The 20,238-nt window shown below is 45.8% G+C and overlaps 1 protein-coding gene across 1 annotated transcript in view; it reads left to right on the forward strand.

The window, feature by feature from the left end:
- The window catches only part of LOC122814362 (discoidin, CUB and LCCL domain-containing protein 1-like), a 287,318-nt gene that overhangs the window by 30,045 nt on the left and 237,035 nt on the right, over positions 1–20,238 (forward strand). The window contains exon 2 of the mRNA XM_044086950.1: positions 5,695–5,811. Coding sequence (XP_043942885.1) covers positions 5,695–5,811 — 117 coding nt within the window. The remainder of the gene's footprint in view (positions 1–5,694; positions 5,812–20,238) is intronic.

A 20,238-nucleotide genomic window follows, 5' to 3' on the forward strand; every position in this document is an offset into this window, starting at 1 on the left:
TAAACATCCCCCCTTCCTGATTAGTCTCATATTCAGCCAGCATTTTCTTCATTTCAACCTCAGATTTTCCCAGTTTTATCACCTCATCTGAATATCTGTTTAAAGCTTCTGTGATGGTGTGAGGTATTTCCATCTGTGCCAGGGCGAATAGGACAGTGCATGTGTAACATATACCAGCACAGTTAGCTGGAGTTTTGTAAGTTGTATCATTTGACTGTCACACTGACTTGTACAGATGCTTGTGTTAAAAATGTATCAACAGTGTTATTGTAACTGATTGTATGTATATGTTTAAACAAAGAATTCTGTAAGGGAAGAGTAGAAGTTTTTGAAATTGTTCTGTTATTTTCAAATACTGCAGCAGATCTCAAGAAAGCTCCGAATGTGTAGTGTACCAGAGCTGGGTGATCAAATGTGATGTCATTCTATAATGAGCACTGAGAAGATGCACTCACACAGCAACTTTTTTTTTTTCCTTTGGAATCCAATATAAAGATCTGTGACAGTTAAGTTCAGTTCAGTGTAGTTTTGAATCTCATCACCTTGCCTTGTGGAAGTAAGCATCTTGGCAACTAATCTTGCCTTGCTTTGTTAATAAGTTAGCTAAGGAACAGTTATTCTTTAAACAGTCAGGAAATACAGTGAGATTAGTTTAGTATTGTTTTTCTGCATCTGTTTGAATCTCTCCAACTGTGTTATGTTTATTTCTCCTATGATCTGGTGTTTATTGTACTTAGATATTTAATATTGTTATGTTTTCTATTTTATTATTTATTATTAAATATTTTTATGTCTTTCATTGTTACTGGTCTTTTAGAGAATACTTTTAACATATTGAGAGTACTTGTGCTTATTTTACTGAAACAGTGGCTACTTTGAAAAGCCTTACCACTTTGGTTACACTCTACCATTTATATTAGTATTGATTTTACTTGGTATAATTGGATACCCTTGTAAGAGCCTGAGGGTAGTTGACTGGTAGCAGCATGGAAACCTTATCGTTTCGGCAGAAAGGGTACAGCTAGGAAATCTGTACCAGCTTTTCCTGGGAATGTGTGTGTATGTGAAAAATCAAATACCCAGGTATGAGTGTGTCAGCTACTTGGAATTGGCGCAATAGTGCTCCAAAGTGAATTTTGTTTGGAATTTGGAGAGAGCGTCTGCCCAATCCCAGGTCTGGAGCATGTTCCCTGTGTGGTGTAGAGAGGTGTATCTGAAAATATTGTATAGATTTGTTCCGGTTTTTAGTGACAGTCTCTCACCTGAGTAAGTGGTGAGGATTGAGGCTCCTTGTTTACTGGCCCAGGGTAAAGAGAGGCCATCACAGTTTCTTCCATTTCTTTCTGCCTTTTGTTGATGTACTCAGTCAGTGTTTCATTTATTTTAACCAGGTCAGTGTGCAGTTGTCGTATATCTTCTTGTATGTTACTGAAAGTCATGTCTAGAGGTTGCATCGCTTTTTGATGAACAGCTGCAGAACTTTCCCCAGTCAGTGTTTCTTCCTCAATTTTTGTAGCTTATTTTTTTTCCAGGTGCTGTGTGTTTTTTTCCTGGCATCCAGACAGTACACTTACTGGCCAGTTACTGCAGTTTACCCATAAACACATATGTCTACTGGTTTTCTCTGTTTGTTTTTACACTGGGAGAGCTGGAGTTAAGCTGTTAGTCAGTGTGCCGCCATCTTGGAAGTCAAAGATAAGTCCATGTTGTCTGATTTTCTTCCGTTTCTACATCCCATCCACCTGCCCCTTGCCAAATTGTCACAAGTAGCAATGACTGATCATCTTTGGCATTCCCTGTCTGTGAGCAGTCCTAACTGCTAGTGTCCTATAACCCTGCCATTTTTTTCTATCACGTATTCTGAAGATGGTCTTTAATGGGAGTTATTTCACTAGTATATAATTAAATTGATCTGCTTATGGATGTAAAATTTCAGGAGGCAAACTCAGTCTGAGGTAGTAAGGTGGAGTTCAAGGAATTATGGGTAGGGGAGGACTCAGAGCCCTGGAACTGAAGAACTTCAGATTTCGTGCGGAGGTCTGATCTGACAGCCTGAAGCTGAACTGAATACAATTCATGAATCTCTTGTTACAGTGAGTCCATTCATTTTTCTACCATGTCACAAACCTGTCCATGGATCTGCATCATAATGCAACAGATGGAAATGGACGTCAGCATTGCTATGCTCCACCATGCCTGGTTGTACTTGTGTAATTTTGCAGACAGCTTTAAAGTTTTTATTAGTGCCCCATATACGGAGTCATCCTTATTTATTTCAAAAGTTGAAGAAAAAAATTACTGAAGAGTGAATGAGGGACCAAAAGGGTAACAAAGTTCTCTGCTTCAGAAAATCTGAATGTCTTTCCTTTGAGTCATCTTCAGATAGGGCACCCCGAGGCCAAAGGGTGGAGGGTCCTTTAATGGATGCTGTCCCGGTTATAGGGAGATCCGCAGAATTATGGGTTTTGGGGTTCTTTCAAGGGTTGCTTGACTGCTGTCTTTTGGATGCAAGTGGGGGCCCTGTTGTCTCTTCACCGGGATAGTTGGTCAGCAGTCATACAGGAGAAATGGTTGAAGAGCATCATATCCAGAGGCTGCATCATGCATTTAACCTCTACTCCTAGACAGACTTCCCCATCCTTACTAGGTGTTCCAACCCACCAGAAGAGGTTGGCAACTTGGGAGATCATTCAATGATTTCGAAAAAGAGCAATCCAAGAGGTCTCACCATTCCAGAAATGGATAACTGCCTACTCAAGATTCTTTATAATGCCAAGTCAGTCACAGGGCAATCAGGCCCATTCTAGATCTCAGTAACTTAAACCTTTGCATCAATAACACAAAGTTCTGGATGGTCACAGTGCAGTCCATCCTTCCAGTCCAGAATGGAGTTTGGGTGTTCTCTTCAGTAGATCTTTAGGATAACAAATATGAAGTAATCTAAAAAGTATCTGCAGTTTTCGCTGGGAGACAGTCATTCTCAGTTCCGATCCCTGCCCTTTGGTTTCATCTCAGCCACCAAGTGTTCAGAGTGCATGGCAGCAGTCATAGCTCATCTCAGGCCGGAGAGGTTGTGAGTGTTGCCATATCTATACAGTTGGCTTCTCACTGCATCTACAAAAGAATCCCTTGTCTTAGCAAGAGATTACTTCATTTGACAGTCCTAAGGTATTTCATTAAATATCGAAAAATCCAACCTGGGACCTACCCAGTCAATAGACTTCACCAGATGCGATTTAGAAAGTAGTTCAGGAATTGCAAAACTACCTGCAGAAAGACCTCTCACTCTGTAGCTCTCTGGCTTCATGTTCTAAGCCTTCCTCACTCTTCCTGGAACTGCAAGCATGAGATAAGATGGTAACAGCCAACATACTAGTACTTTATAATACGTGTTACATGAGAGTGCTCCAGTAGACCCAAAGTGTACAACAGTCCCAGTCCATTTTCCCTGTCCATTTACATATCCAGCTTTGTATATGTACAGGAGTCACCTGAAATGTTGTATTCAGTCTCCCATAGTCCAAGGTGGCTACCACTTTGTTTTTCCGTATCCATTGACCACAGTCCCCATGGATACCTCCTTTCTAGAAATGGGGTAAATTATGAGGGAAGAACAGTAAAAGGAACATGGTCACATCAAGAGGCTCAACTTCACATCAGTATCCTGGAGATGAATGTAGTAATCTTAGCAGTACAGACTTTTGATGATGTGATTTTAGTCCACAGAGACAATTCAGTTGAGTGGTATGTAAACAAGCAAGGAGAAACCCAATCTAATCTTTATGCTGAATGGCCATGAGAGGGTGGCAGAAGGCGATTTTGCGGCACATTTTGGTAGCAATGCACTTTCTAGGTCTGACCAACATTCTAGCTGATGGGCTTAGATGCTGTTCCTGATGCTTCACAAGTTGTCCCTTAATCCCACAGCAGCATACGTAAGCTAGTGTGGCTGGCCTTGCTGCGGCAGCCTCCTCAGTCAACACAAAATGCAGTAGCTACTTAACCCATGGCATGTATAATAGTATGTTTTTTTTTTTAATTAAAATGTTTTCTATACATTAAATTGCTTAAAATCAGAAGGGTAGGCTCAGCATCATATAGTTTACAACTTCTGTGGTCTCGATCCTCCAAAGACTGTTTCTGCAAATTAGGAGTCAGCTGAACATAATCAACATTTCCTGTTGTGTTGGAAAGTTAAGTGATCTTTACCCACTTTGTGGCTGTAAATGGTCCATGAGTTCACAATGGACCACCTCACTTACAGTTAAGAAACATATACATTTAAAATGAAATTAAAAAGTAGTATTTCCTTGAATTTTTTTAACAATTCCAGTTATGGTTTCAATAACCACACATTTTAGCTTTAGTGGTGTCTCTCTTATGTGAGGAAGATTCATTTGTTTTACCACAAACTAAACATGTTGGCCACAACAAACAATCTTGCTAATTAATGGCCAGTATAGAATTCAGTACACCGTGACTGTATGTTAGTTGCAGAGCATTTGAAATAAGCTTTATGTAGCATGTGTATATAAAAACAATTTTTATGTAGTTTTTGAAGTTCTGCAGGCAATTTAATTGTGCAGGTACAAAAAACACTAGTCCTGTCTGCCACATAACTTCATTCTGTGTCACATTAGCCCTGTTTTAGTCATTGGTTACAGCCCCATTCTCCATCACTGCATATATACAAACATATTTTAAGTTATTGATTTATTCCCTCTTGGAGAAATATTTTGAAAGTATTTCACCCAGACAGTAGTTTTTTAAATAGTAGTATACTGTTTGTCCATGACATTACTCAAGTGTTGCTCATCCAGATATAGAGAGCCACAAATGGTTTTCCTTTGCATAAGAGTTGTTGGGGGAGCTGTTGCCAGTTTTGTTTTGTGGTAGAATGAAGTAGTTGTTTTTAGCAGTGTTTATACTAGGAGGAAATGTAGGAAGATGGGATAGATTTGCAGGGTCCTTAGTTTTTACTGCATTTTCCAACACTGTATTTCATTCTCATCTTTTATATGCTGAGCATCTAATACCTTGTCTGACCCTGGATAGAGCCACCTTTTGATATGAAAAAATATGTAAACCCTAGCCTGTACTGTGGTTTTTCTATGTACAGAAGAGATGAAGGTCTGATTTCATCCCTAAAGATTCATATTCAGCTAGCGGACTTTGTTGTTGTTGTCAGAGCTAACCAGAAAAGATTGAAAATATTGTTGCCCAATTTCCTGTCATAGGAGCACCTCAGCTGCGACAGACAAGGACACACTGAGGCTTGCCACCTTCTAGAGAGTGCTGCTACACTTCAGCTGGGAGCATCAATTGTCCCCAGCATAGCAAAAATTGCACTGTACATACTAGTCAGTAAAGGGAGAGGGAAGGTTATTGCATAATATGCCCAAGGCCCACCAGGATAATAATGGCCATGATTTCCTCTGCTTTTAGCCCTTCTCCTGTCAGCTTACAACTTGTGGAAGTATTTGAAGAAATACATAGGAAAATAGGGTGAAGGGGACTGTGTGGTTGCAGTTTATAAATGAAATAAAATCCTGTTCCACTGAAAATTGTATGCATGCAGTTTGTCACTGCCATTTATCCCATAATGCCTCATTTTAAGATATTTTTTCTGATTCAAAAAGCATTGAAATAGTTAATTTCTTTTGTTTTGTGTTCTTTCATTTGCATGTAATGAAGGATGCTGGAAGCAGGCTAAGCAACCATTTCTGCGACATCAATCAACAGAGTTTACCATCAGCTATAGTCGTGAAAAGCCTTTACAGAAATTGGATCTTGTCACGTATGATATGTCTGGTAAGTTTGTTACAGTTCTTGATAAAGGATGATGAATGCAACACTTACACTGTAGAAAATACAGTTGTGGCAGGAAACTTCAAGTTTTGTTTTACATAAGTGATGTGTTCTGTAATGAGTGAAACTCAAATGTATTTAGTATGCAGTTAAGAAGAATTTTGAGACAAGGGCCTTCTGTAGCAGATAACAGCTGTATTACTTTGTTTAGTGGCTGTTTCACAGTAGGTCTTACTGTGTCACAAGTACCTGTGCCCAATGTCATTGTAGCAGGATATTGCAGCACACCTGACCCCATGTGTAATGTCTGAATGTTTGAAAGAATGCTCCATAAACTGCTTCTTTAACAGCAGATGCTGTGGATGGGCTACCAGTTTTCCTTAGGTATTTAGTCAAAATTGTAGAAAACATACCAGAATGTTAAGTTGTCAATCTCGCCTTCTTTCTTGCTGGATGGGTTCGGAGCTGAACCTCGGCTCCGACTCGGCCGAATACTAAAGTTCGAGAACTATTTTTACCGGCTCGAGGCTATCCTATGTCCCATAATGCTAGGCGAAATACACCCAGATCTCGTTTGCCGCTTAGCTGTGAGGTTGCGTTTTTCACCGGCTCCAGGTCGTATATCTTTATTAATAACTTTTGAGGTAGGTTTTTAGTCAGTTTTTTTATCCTTTTTTGTTCTTTTAGTATCAGTATAGTTAGCAACTAGTCTTTCCTCCCCTTTAGTTGCTAATCTCCCTTTTTCTCCACCCTTAAGGTGGTTGGGCCTCTGACCCTCCCCTTGTAGTACAGTTTTCCCCTGGTTGTTCTCTATGTGTGTGTGTGTGGAATTCTTAGTGGTAGTTCCCACTTTATACTAATTGTTATTATAGTTTAGGGTATTGTGTGTTGTGTTTTGTACAGTATGTCTAAGGATACTAAGGTATCTGGTTTCAAGAAGTGTGACTTGTGCTGTCAGAAGATGTCTCTGACAGACGGTCACACATCTTGTGTGTATTGTTTGGGCCCTCTGCCCCTGCAGGACTCGTGTTCCATCTGCCATGCTTTTAGCCCTAGAGTCCTGCAGGAGCGCAGAAACAAACTTATACTTAGAGGCTTGTTAAAGCCTGAAGATTCCCCGGCTAAGACTATGGCTGGGAAACCTTCAAAGCCCGCCAAATCATCGGCTCCATGTTCGGAGCTGGCACCGAGCAGTGGTCTTGCTGCCTCATCTGTTCCGGCCGGAACAGGGGCATCTAGACCTCAGTCGGCTCCGACTTTAGTGTCGGAGCCGTCCCCGAGCAGAAAGCGCTGTAGGTCTCCGTCCCTCGAGTCGGTTAGATCGGCTTCCAAGTCTCCACTCTTGTCGGGGCGAAGCCATAGATCTCATTCCTCTAGATCTTCCAGGCTTTCGGACCATGACCTCAAGAGGGTAGTCAGCCGGCTTTTAAAGTCACAGGCACTGGCCCAGTTGCTTCATAGCCCATCTCAACAGACAGGGGCTACCACTACACCCGCTCAAGTTCCTCCTCCGACTACCCTGCTGAATTCGGTGCCGGTGGTCGTCGAGGTGAGTACTGTGGGGGCGTCGGAACCGATTCCCCTGTTGTCGGTTCCTTCGTCGGCTCCGATCCTGTCCTTGGCTCCGTCCTTGGAGGGATCCGGGCATCGAGACTCCCTCGTCGGCTCTGAGGGGGCGAGTGGCATCGGACCCTTGTCTGACCCCGCTCTCCCTCTTGGAGTTTCGGCGCAGGTGAGTTCGGCCCTGACATCGGCCTCGGAGCCGTCCCTCTCGGTGCCGGGGGGAGTTCTCATCTCCTCGGAGTTGGGTCCTTCTTCTGTGCCTGACAGGGGCGCCTTTGAGGTGATGAGGAGCGTGCTGGCTCCTATACCAGCACCACGGTCGGCCTCCTCGGCCCCTCCCTCCATGGTGCCTGTTTCGGCCCCTGCCTACCCTCCTGACCCCATGTCAGGAGAACCGACACTCCAGGCTGCCCCATTGGGCCTTTCTTCCTCATCTGAGGCCCCCCCCCCCATGGGGGAGCCCCCTCGGAAGAGGACATGTAAGAGGAAACATGTTGACTCTCCTGAGTCAGTGACATCTGACACCGACCTGGATGATTCGGAAGGGTCCCCAAGGTCCCACTCTGAGGATGTCTCCTTTTCTGACATCTTAGAGATCCTCAAACAGAGGGGGAACTGGTCTGCCCTTAACCCATCAGAGGATGAGTCGGTGTACCTGGATGCCTTCAGTTCTCACCCTTCCACCTCCTGGGTGCCCCCGCCTTTCGACCCACTTATGGAGGTAGTGGCTCGGAAGGCGTGGACGGCTCCGGATACTATGGAAACAACTCCCCGGAGGCCCACTAAATTTATTACTGCTCCCACAGATAAGCAGTTTCTTTCCAAGGGTGTCCCCGTGGATGCCATGGTGGTGGCGGCAGCCACTAAGAAGGAGTTGGCTGACCCTTCAGTACCTGTCCATCCTCCTAATAAGGAATCTAGGACGATGGATAGGTATGGCAAGCGGATGTTTTCCTCAGCGACCTTAGCTATGCGGTCGCTGAATTACTTATGCCATTTCACCCGACTTCAGAGGGACCTTCTCAAGGAACTAGGTGAAACATTGCAGGACCTAACAGCTGCGGGGTCTCAGGAAAAGATAAACTCCCAGCTAGGGACCCTGAACTCTATCGTCAACTCTTCCATGCGGCTCATCTGTTATTGCAGCCGATGGAGCGAGTAGAGCCGCAGGTACAGGTGTTGCTCTAAGGAGACACGCCTGGATGCGGCTCTGCAATTTTGCGGACCCCTTTAAGGCGTTGTTCACTAACACCCCCTTTGATGGTTCTGCTCTTTTTGGCCCTCAAGTGAAGGACACCTTAACCAGGTGCGAACAAGAAAGCAAGACTCTCTCTGCCGTGGGAGTCAGTTTCTCCGCCCCTTCTAGACCGTATCCTAAGGGTCAGAAGGACGGGAAAATGTGGTTCCGCAAACCTGAGGGAGTTCTGCCGGACGCACATGGTGAGCTTCCCTCTAGAGGCAGAGGAGGGAACAATAACAGATGCCGCCCTAGGGGCAGGGGGGGGTCCGCAGAATCAGGGTAGCAGAGAATCTTTCTCTGACAAACCCTTTCAGCACCCCTGAGGAGCTGCCCGATTGTTCACCTTCGGAGGCAGTCGGGGGAAGACTTTCGCTGTACCCAGAAGCCTGGTTCTCCCTTACGCAGGACAGATGGGTACGGTCGGTCATGTCCGAGGGTTACAAAATCCCATTTCTCCACACCCCACATCAACCAAAAGGGCCTCTTCCAGATGTTCCACCCGGTCTGAGAGACCAAGCAGCACGAGAAATTTCAAAGCTGCTTTTAAAAAGAGCCATCCAGCCAGTTCCGGCAGACCAACAAGGATCCGGAATCTACTCCAAATTCTTTTTGGTACCAAAAAAGACAGGGGACTGGAGACCTATTTTGGATCTCAGCAGACTGAACAAATCGGTTCAAAGAACAAAATTCTGGATGGTCACGCTACAGTCCATTCTTCCCTTTCTGGGTCAGGACAATTGGATGTGGTCTATAGACCTTCAGGATGCGTACTACCATATCAAAATGAACAGGCGCTACAGGACGTTTCTCCGCTTCCGGCTGGGAGCCAGTCATTACCAGTTCAGAGCCCTGCCCTTTGGCCTCACCACAGCCCCCAGGGTGTTTACCAAATGCATGGCAGTGGTTGCTGCTCACTTGAGACGTCGAGGATTCCAGGTGTTTCCATATTTAGACGACTGGCACCTTACTGCCACCACAAGGCATCAGCTTCTTCAAGCCAGGGATTATGCTGTACAAACCTGCAACAGGGATTACGCTGTACAAACCTGCAAAGCGCTAGGCATCTCTCTAAATTTCAAAAAATCTGCTTTGTCACCTTGTCAGCATATTACCTTCATAGGCGCCGTGTTAAACACGGTAGAGTTGTCCGCAAAACTTCCTACGCAAAGAGTTTGCGACATTCGCAGTCATGTTCAAGTTCTGCTACAAGAGGACAAGGTCCAAGCCAGGTTTGTACTGAAAACGCTTGGTGTGATGGCTGCGACAATCACCTTGCTCCCCTTAGCTCGTTTTCATATGCGGATACTACAGTGGATGCTTTATTCCCAATGGTCCTTTCAGCAGCTTCCCTTGTCACACAGGATTCTCATCACTCAGTCTTGCAAACGACACCTATCTTGGTGGATGGACTCACCCCAGGTGCTTCAAGGCAGACCGGTTGTTCTCCCCCCTCCAGTTGCCACCGTGACAACGGACGCCTCCCTGATCGGGTGGGGGGGGGCATTTTCAGGGCAGGACAGTCCAGGGCACATGGCAACCCTTCGAGTGCCACTTGCACATCAATGTCCTGGAGATGAGAGTGGTCCTATTGGCGTTGCAGGCTCTCCAAGACTCTCTTCCCACTGGAACGATTGCAATACAGACAGACAATATGTCTGTAGTATGGTACATCAACAAACAGGGCGGAACCAGGTCCTACCCTCTTTGTCGGGAAGCGCTCAGACTCTGGCAATGGGCGATCTCTTCTCAGCGTTTTCTGGTAGCAAAACGCATTCCCGGGAAGTCCAATGTCATAGCAGACAGGCTGAGCAGGGACATTCTCATGCCCTACGAGTGGTCTCTCAACCAACTAGTAGCGGACCAAATCTTCAGAAAGTGGGGGCAGCCTTGCTGCGACCTTTTCACAACCCCACAAAACAGCAAGTGTCAAGACTTCTTCACCCTCTTCCTTCTTCCGGGCCTCTCTCCCAGAGATGCTGTAGTCCACGATTGGCCCAGGGGTCTCCTTTATGCTTCCCCCCCCTTTCCCTTAATCACTTTGTTAGTCCAGAAAGCAACTGCCTTGAGATCCAGGATGATCCTCATTGCCCCTTACTGGCCACGACAAGTCTGGTTTCTGTTCCTACAACGTCCTCTTCTGGAGCAGCCCTGGCATCTGGACCGTGTACCAGACCTTCTGACCCATCAATCAGGCAGGCTGCACCAATCCCTGTCATCTCTCAACCTCACAGCTTGGTTGCTCCACTTCCAACCTTAGCCAGACTTCCCTTAATCTCCCCATCAGTACGTCAGATTATCCTTGCCTCTCACAAGTCTAACACCAGAAGGACGTACGCAAGTAAATGGAAACGTTTCTCTATTTGGGCAGAAAGGAACCACGTTGATCCCTTTACTGCCCCTATCCAAACAGTTCTAGATTTTCTAGCGGAACTCTTTCAAAAAGGTTCCTCTTCAGTCACTATCAAAGTCCAGTTGGCGGCTGTTGCAAATTTCCATGTTGGCTTGTCAGAGTCTAGTATTATGTCTCACAAGCTCTGCAAAGCTTTTCTGAAGGGTACCCTATTACTTAGGCCCCCAGTCAAAGACCCTCCTCCACCGTGGGATCTAAATTTGGTACTGTCGTCTTTAATTTTACCTCCTTTTGAGCCTGTTGCCTCCTGCTCGTTAAAACTGCTCTCGTGGAAAACACTTTTCTTATAGCTATTACCTCAGCCACAAGGGTTTTGGAACTACAAGCAGTTTCTGTGCGCCCCCCTTATCTTGTTTTTCAAAAAGATAGAGTGGCTCTTAGGACAAATCCATCCTTTTTACCTAAGGTACTCTCAGAAAAAAATCTGAATCAGACCATTGATCTCCCAGTTTTCTTTCCAAATTACACTGATAGAGCTGAGAGAAAATTACATTGTTTGGATGTCCATAGGCAACTACGTTTCTATCTGGATAGAACCAAGCCAACGAGAAAATCAGACCAACTATTCTTGTCTTATGCCGAAGGGAAACAGGGCCTTCCGGTTTCTAAAGTGACCTTGTCAAGATGGTTAAACTCTCTTATCTCTTTGACCTATCAATTGAGGCATAAGGAGCTCCCTACCAAGCCTAGAGCTCATTCAACTAGAGTATTAGCTTCCTCAGCTGCTTTTCAGGCGAGATTACCTATGGACTCTATTTGTGCAGCGGCCACATGGGCCTCTCCTCATACCTTCATCTCTCATTACAAACTGGATATTGCCTCCAGAAATAGGGCTGTTTTTGGTTCCACTGTACTCAAGAGTCTGTTCCATTGAGCCACCCAGGACTAAGGTGCTAGGGACGCTGTCCCATCCAGCAAGAATGAAGGCGAGATTGACAACTTAACATTAGGAAGTTATGTACTTACCATAACGTTCCATGTTAGTTGTCTTCTTCTCGCCTTCTTTCTTGCGTCCCACCCTCTATCCCCCGAACCTGGAAAGACATAGAGTATTGGGTGAGTTTTTTCCTTGTCACCAGGATTATACCTTCAACTAGAGCTCTTCCTTCCCTTTGGTACCCCTGGTGACAGGCAGGCTGTAGGGTTGCTAATTCTACATAGCTCTCAGTTTTGTCTTTTTCTAGTGGTGGGACATGTCTGTCCATAGTGTTAGCTATCAAACGAGATCTGGGTATATTTCGCCTAGCATTATGGGACATAGGATAGCCTCGAGCCAGTAAAAATAGCTCTCGAGCTTTAGTATTCGGCCAAGTCGGAGCCGAGGTTCGGCTCCGAACCCATCCAGCAAGAAAGAAGGCGAGAAGAAGACAACTAAAATGGAACGTTATGGTAAGTACATAACTTCTTATTATATACAATGTTCTGTGGCTACATATTGGCATATATAAATCAGCATACCCCCATATACTTGACCATTATCCAAGTTCTTTCCAGCAGCTTGTGCAGTTTGTTCCCCAACATGCTTGGTTTGGTAAGGTTTCATGCTTCCTTGCAGAGCACATCTTTCATGTATACCAGCAAATGCAAAAACCCTAATGAAAGCCTCACAGTATCAGCAGTTTAACTGTGTTAGTCATCACAGGCAGAAGGAAAAACTTGAAACCTTCCTGAATGCTTATTCAATAGTTGCAGTGGTGTGCAGGTAGTACAGGGATCAACAAGGAGTCAGAGGTGAGAGGGATGATAAGGTGCAGGAGGTCAGGCTGTGACCAAAGCCTTTGCCACTTTGAATCATCTACATCTGAGACTTCATTGGTAGTGTATAACCATTATAGTGAGGGATCAAGCTGTCTCCCATCACTTGCTGATGTTCACTAACTTGAACACTGAGGCACCACCTGCTTTTGCATTGAAATCTGTGGAGGGGGGGATCAAACACTTCCTATCATTTGATTTTCACCTGTCTTTCTTAGATCTGTTGAGGCATTTGAGACCTTGGGGCTTGACTTCAGGATTTTTTGAGCACCTTGTGGAACATTGTCAGGTGGCTGAAAGAGTGTACATTCCACATATATCATGTGTTCAAAATGCAAAGCCTTGTGTAGGCCTGTCACCTTCTGTCACAATTTCTGTGATTGACCTCTCAAGAGCTAGTCTGGTCATATTTCATCCCGTAAATGTACAAGAGCTGTCTGCTGTATACCTGTTTCAGAGGAGTTTTTCTTGCAGTCCCTTATTCTGTTTGAGTTGGAAGTTTTGCTTTTCCTCTTCAGCAGAGCCCTGGGATTGAGGTTCCTTTCTGTAAGAGACTGCAAATAGTCATTCTTTGCCTGCCACTATCACCCCATTAATAACCCGTTTTTGGGTAAACATTCCAGATAGTGTGGATTTTCCTTGACCAAGCCAGTGGTTCCTTGAACAGGCCAGTGATCCCTCTCTTTTATCAAGAATATAGTCTTAGGAAGAGGGATATTGGAACATCCTGCTCTCTGTCCTGTCCTTAAGAATGTGGCTTTTGCAACTAGGTTCCATTTAGGTACATAATTTAGCTCCATTAAATCAGACTCCCTGTGCAAGATTCCACCTAAATGGCTGATTAAGCACCCTGCAGCAGTCTCCTTACATCATCTGTTAGAACCAGCATAGGGTTTCTGGTCTTCAGTACTTGACTGGGCTTAATAGAATCAAAAGACTTGACAAGTTTAGAAAAATGTTTTCCTCAGTAAGGTTAGGGCTTAAAGTTTTTAATTGTGTAACCAACTCGCCCATCCTTGATTTGATATTGGGTATACTACAGTGGATAGTATATTACTATTCCCTGATGTCCTATTCTCATGTTGCAGTATTCCAAACCCTTGGGTTTTCCTCTGTTGCTTCCCGAATGTCCGTCCAGTATACAAAAGCTTCTAGTCACTGCAGGGTACGCGGGACATCTGACATTGGTTAAGGGAGCATGGGCCACAGAAGTGACGTTTGCACATACCAAACCACAGAATTTCTCTGCCACCAGTCAGATGTCAGCCATTCCTGCCATTATGGCGTCTGATCGTCTTTTCTAAGATAAGTACCCCATTGGGGACATGTTTGCTCTTTTGGGCCACTGCATGTGTATGTGGGTTCATGTCATCCATGAAGGGAAAGTGTAGTTGCGGTCATCAGATCCCCCATAAGGATACCTGCGAGTTTTGTCTTTTCTATTTAGGGCCTATGCACAACCACAAGTCCTGTCCAATCTGTCAAGCCTTCATCCCTAAAATGTTATGCAGCCGTCTGCATGCCCTGAGTATTTATCTGGAAAATTAGCACCTTAACCGCTTGGCTTTAACTATGGAGGGGCCATCTGGTCTGCCTGTTAAGCCACCTAAGAAAAAGGCCAAAATCTCTAAGCCTGAATCTGTTGCTGCACCTCCTCCACCTGATGTCCCTCCTGTGGCCGACGTTAGCCTGGAAGAGCATTCAGTCGCCGTCGATAGTGGATACCATTGGGGAAGCTGCAGAACCCAGAGCGGAAGGCACGTCCTCAGAGGTAATGCAGATGTCAGCTTCCGACAGTGAAGGGGGATCCTCAACTCGTACTGGCTGTCCAGATGGCTCTCTCCACTTCCGCTGATATTACCGTACCTAGGTTGACCTTCGACCCTACGCTCTATAGACCCCTGAAAAAAAAGCACAAATCAAAACATGTTTTTCCACCTGTAGAGAGCCAGGCAGACTGGCAGGCTTTTTCTCAGAGCCTTTTCAATGCTTTTATGGCTCTTAGGCATGCTACACCTTTACCCTCCCCAGTGGCTCCCCCTGTAATTTAGCCCTAGGCATCAGGCTTCAGATTTTTTCAACCTGAAGCTGAGAATTCCTCTGACTCCTCTTCAGAGGAATCCCTCTCCTATGTCTCCCAGTTACCATCCCCAGAGGAAGATTCTGCTGAGACAGACTCCCCAAGTGAGGATCTTGCCTTTGGGGACACCATTGCTAAAATGAGGGAGTACTTTACGTGGGATTCCACTGAGATGTCCAAAGTCCAGAAAAGATGCTATGAACCTCTCCAAATGGATTCACCTGCTCCTTCAGCTACACCCCCAGTCTTCCCGGCATTTCTGCATGCCTTTAATGCAGCCTCTGTGAATCCTGATTCACAGCCCCCTACCCCTCGAAAGCCTGACAAGTTCTGCAAAATCCCGGGGGGAGGGGTTAAGTTTCTTATTAATTGCCCTGTAGCAGATGTTCTTCATGTTTCATTGTTGCAGTCATCACATTTGGGTTATATCCCTGCCAGGGTAGCCCTCGGCCAGCCCAAATACCAGAGACTTAGTAGTTCTGCGTTGGTTGCTGTTGCTTGAGGACTGACATCAGGCCGTCAGTGGTATAAAGTAAGGCAGCTGACGCCATTATATCAGTCTTTCTTGCTGTGGAGTCCGAAGCAGAAGCAGTTTGCACGAGTGCCAGTCGGCCACTACCTGAGTTTTCATTTCCGAATTGAAGTTGAAGTCTTCTAAAGCTAAGTACCCCATTGGGGATCCTTTTTTCTTGCACTAACTGATCTCAGAAAAAGTTGATAATTGTCTCGCCTGTGGAAAGCAAATACACTGAGACTTCCACTCTTACTGTGTCACTTGTCTAGGCCCCGACCATGACGTCCCCCATTGTCGCTTCTGTACTTCAATGCCAGAACTATCTATCGTCAGGCCCTTATTGTAGCCATATATTTTCATTTACAGTCCTTGAACACCGATATGGCTTCAGTAAGCCATCCAACAGCAGATCTTCCGAAAAAACGTAAAGATAAAGACAGAGGCAGACCTCACAGGTCCAAACCTACCAACGACACTTCCGTTAAGCTAGTCTCAATCCTCCGGTACTCAGTGAGGCTCTTTTGCAGCCCTTGATGCCCGCTTCAGTTGATTCGCAGGCCACTACCAAGACCCTTTCAGAGTCCGGTATGCCGCAAAACTATTCTTCGTTGAAGAATCCTTGCGGTCGTCTCTACCTTGGATGGGTCTGGAGCCTCTGAGCAGGCACCGGATTCTGAGGAAGTCCTTCTTACTACTGAATCTCGAGACAGACTTCCTCTTTCGCGACTACCATTCTTTCGAAAACAACTGAATTCCTTAGGCCAAGGGTTCGAACAACACCCAAGAAACCGACTACCCACTCTCAGGCTCCTGCTACCTTGCCTCATTCTCAAATGCTTAAAATGGAGGAAGACCTTATGCTGATCAGGGGAAGCCAAGCTTACCCCCTCAAAAAGGAAAGAGATCTGTCCGCACTAGTTTTGTCTGAACAAGTCAGATGAATTTGATGCATCTGACTATGAAGACATGCAACCCCTCTCCACTTATGAGGATTATGATGCAGAAGACTCCATTCCTTCAGCCTCTCTCTAGAAGATTTTTTTCCTTTGGGGAAACCCTGCATACTTTAAGGGAGCATTTCCAATGGGAGAGTTAGGGCTAGCGTCAGTCTAAAAAGAGACTCAGGGAATTCCTAGACCTTCCACAACACAGACCCTTGGCCAAACCCCCCCCCCCCCCAGTCCTGGATGTGGTGGATGATGTTTTCTTTGAATCCAGCTTGACTCCTGATGCCCTACCTCCTGCTCCCAAAAAAACAAACAGATAGTAGAGCGTCCCTGACTCACATAAATATCTTTTTAAAAATCCTACAGCTGACCCTGAGGTCATTTCTCAAGGGCCTAAAGGGATTAAAGCAACCTCTGCTAAAAAGCCCACCCCCTCAGACAGGGATTCCCGAGCATTGGACAAATGGGATAAAAAAGTATACACTTCCGCTACTGTTGCTATCAGGGCACTAAATTGTCGTTTCCATATGCTTAAATATCAGCAACATACTTTGGAACTCCTTAAACAAAAAATGTGTATCTTTCCTGCTTGGGCAGAATCTAAAGATTTACAAGACTCAATGCATTCTGCAAGTCAAGTAACTAAATACACTTTGCACTGTGGTTTTGACACCCTAGAAACTTCTTGCAGGGCAGCAGTCACTGGATCTGTCATTAGAAGACATGCATGGCTTAAGGAACAATCCCTGCCAGACCATGTCAAATCTGAATTGTTGGATGCTCCTTTGCACAAAGATAACTTACCTAGGCCTTGTGGAAGCAGACCCCCCCCCCAGACAGCAACCCCAGGAAATGCAGAGATCTAAGCAGTGGACTACCTCCACTTCAAAACCAGTGAGTTCTAAGCCACCCCCTTACGGTAAGAACTCACAATGACTCACCTCTTCCCAGCCTCCCATCTGCCCACCTTCACTTGCCCCTAGGAGGAGAACTCTCCTTTCACTCAAGCACCTGGGCCACCATTACCAAGGACCAGTGGGTTCTGAACATTGTGTCTCAGGGATACAAATTCTCCTTCCACACCCTTCCAACTCCAAAAGGGTTCCCAGATCTACCACCAAATCAGTGGGTAGAGGCTCAAAAGCGAATCCATTCCCTGCTCTCTTTGTGGGCAGTAGAGCATGTTCCTGCAGAACAGATAGGCCAAGGCTTCTACTCCAGACTTTTTCTGGTGCCCAGAAAAGAGGGCACCTGGCGTCCCATTCTCAATCTATCCATTCTAAACACCTTCCTGGTGATTCCAAAATTCAAAATGCTCACCCTCCAGCAGCTGCTGCCCATGCTCTCCAAGGATGCCTGGCTAGACACCCTGGATCTAAAAGAGGCCTACCTCACATTCCTATCAGGGAATCATGCAGAAAATATCTCCGCTTCAGGGCAGGATCTTCTTTGGCTTATCCACTGCTCCCAGAGTTTTCACAAAATGCCTGGCTCCGGCCATTGCCTTTTGCAGATAAAGAAAGATTAAAATTTATTCCTACTTAGACAATTGCCTTATTCAGGCTGACAGCCAGGAACAGCTGCTCGAGCACCTGGCCTTTGTAAAGAACTTACTAACCTCACTAGGGTACACAATCAATGAAAAGAAATCAAAACAGGTGCCCACCTAAAGGATAATCTTCCTGGGAACAAGTCTGGACACAGCATCGCAGATGGCATACCATACACCAGAGAAACAACTTTTCCTATCAGCCTACTTCTCTCAGCTGGCCACCAGGCTCCAGCTTTCTGCAAGGAAAATCCTGCAAGCTCTGGGGTTCGTGGCATCATGCATTCTCCTCATTCCATATGCCAGACTGCATATGAGGAAACTTCAGTGGTATCTAAAGAGCCTTTGGTGTCAACACTCTCAAGACCTGGAAACTCTGCTACCTATTATTCCTTGACTCAGAAAATAATTTCTTTGATGGGCATCAGCATGCTCCCACAAGGGACTGCCCTTCTCCCCACACCCTGCCACCCAGACCCTAACCACAGACGCATCAGACTACGCTTGGGGTGTACACCTGGTCGGTAGGTGCATACAGGGCCAATAGAGCCCACAGCAAATCCCCCTGCACATCAGTCTAAAAGAGATGATGGCTGTGCAGCATGCCTTGATAGCTTTCAAACCCTTCTCTCTCCAGGGGTTCTCCTGATCAAAACAGACAACACCACTGTGAATGTGGTACATCAGCAAGCAGGGAGAGACTCACTCCTACCCTCTTTGCAGGCTGGCCATGACCCTTTGGCTCACAGCCTCTTCCATGCAACTACACCTGCTAGCACAAAACCTTCCAGGCTCTCTCAACTCCCTGGCAAACCAATTGAGCAGAAGCCTTCTGTATCCATACAAGTGGCAGCTCAACAGAAGTACCTTTCACACTAATAGCTCAGAAATGGGGAACCCTGAAGGTCGATCTCTTTGCCTCCCACACTAACCATTAGCTCAGCAAATTCTGCACCAGGGAGCATCACTGCATGGCTTGGAAAGTGGATGCCCTGTCCTTCCCCCTGGGTCAACCTCTCGGTCTATGCCTTTCCTCCCCTTCCTCTTATCCCCAGAGTTCTGCTCAAAATAAGGGAGGAAAAACCAAGGACCATTCTTATAGCTCCAGACTGGCCCCCCTTGCTGCACAGCCTGTCCCTGCTGCCTCCATGGCATCTTCCTCAGATTCCAAACCTACTAACCCAGAGGGAAGGGGAATTCATTGCATCCCCAATTGCAGACACCCATTTTGGCAGCTTGGCTTATTCCCTAACCCTGAACCAGTATGCCATCCGCAGTAAACAAGTTCTAGATGTTATCCATGAGGCCATATGCCCTAGCACCACAAAGTCTTATGCAGATAAAATGGAAAAGGTTCTGCTCCTGGATCCGGGCTAAGGGGGCCAATATGGTACAGCCCTCCACCCCTCTCATCCTGGATCACTTGGCTGACCTACTACACAGTGGTCTCTCTTTCTCCTCTACAAAAATTCATGCCTCTGCTATTTCTGTTCACATTCCCACTGAGCAGCCACTTTTCTCACACCCTTTGATCAAACTGTTCCTCAGAGGGGCTAGCGGTTTGAGGCCCCCCCCCAGAAGGGCACCTACACCGGCTTGGGACCTTAACTTTGTCTTGGAAAAGTTCACCCTGTCTCCTTTCGAACCAGCTTCTTCTGCAGAGCTAAAATTTCTCTCCTGGAAGATGGCATTCCTTCTGGCCATCACTTCAGCCAGAAGAGTCTCTGAGCTGCAAGCAGTCATGGCTGTGGAACCCTTCATAATCTTCCATGCAGACTGGGTATCCCTCAGAACTAACCCATCCTTCATGCCCAAGGTGGTGTCCAGTGTGGCTCTCAACCAATCCATTAATTTGCCCACCTTCTTTCCTATTTCCCAAAACAAGGGGGAAAGGATTCTTCACACTCTAGATGTGCACAGACAGCTCAGATTATATCTGGATAGGACTAAATCCTTCAGAAATTCTAATCAATTGTTGGTTAGCTTTGCTACAGGGGCAGAAGGCAAAGCTATCTCCAAGCAAACCATTTCCAAATGGATAGCACACTGTATCCATTTCTGCTACAAACAGCATGGTAAGCCTCCCCCAAGGGGGTCAGGACACACTCCACCAGAGCAGCCTCCATCTCTGCAGCTTTCCTCAGAAGAGTCCCCACCAGGGACATCGTGGAGGCTGCCACCTGTTCACACTTTAACCAAACATTACCACCTGCCTCTCTTCTCCAAATCCAAGGTAGGGTTTGCTTATGGAGTCTTGCAGGGCATACTAGCCAGCCCCTAGCTTCCTTGACTGCCTCCATCCATTTCCACAGCTTTGGGAATCAACCTAAATGTGATGACTGTAACAGTGAAACATGAAAAAAACATAGTAC

This window comes from Protopterus annectens, chromosome 1.part1 (genome assembly GCF_019279795.1).
Source record: "Protopterus annectens isolate FY-2018-M chromosome 1.part1, PAN1.0, whole genome shotgun sequence".
In the NCBI taxonomy this organism is placed as follows: domain Eukaryota; kingdom Metazoa; phylum Chordata; order Ceratodontiformes; family Protopteridae; genus Protopterus; species Protopterus annectens.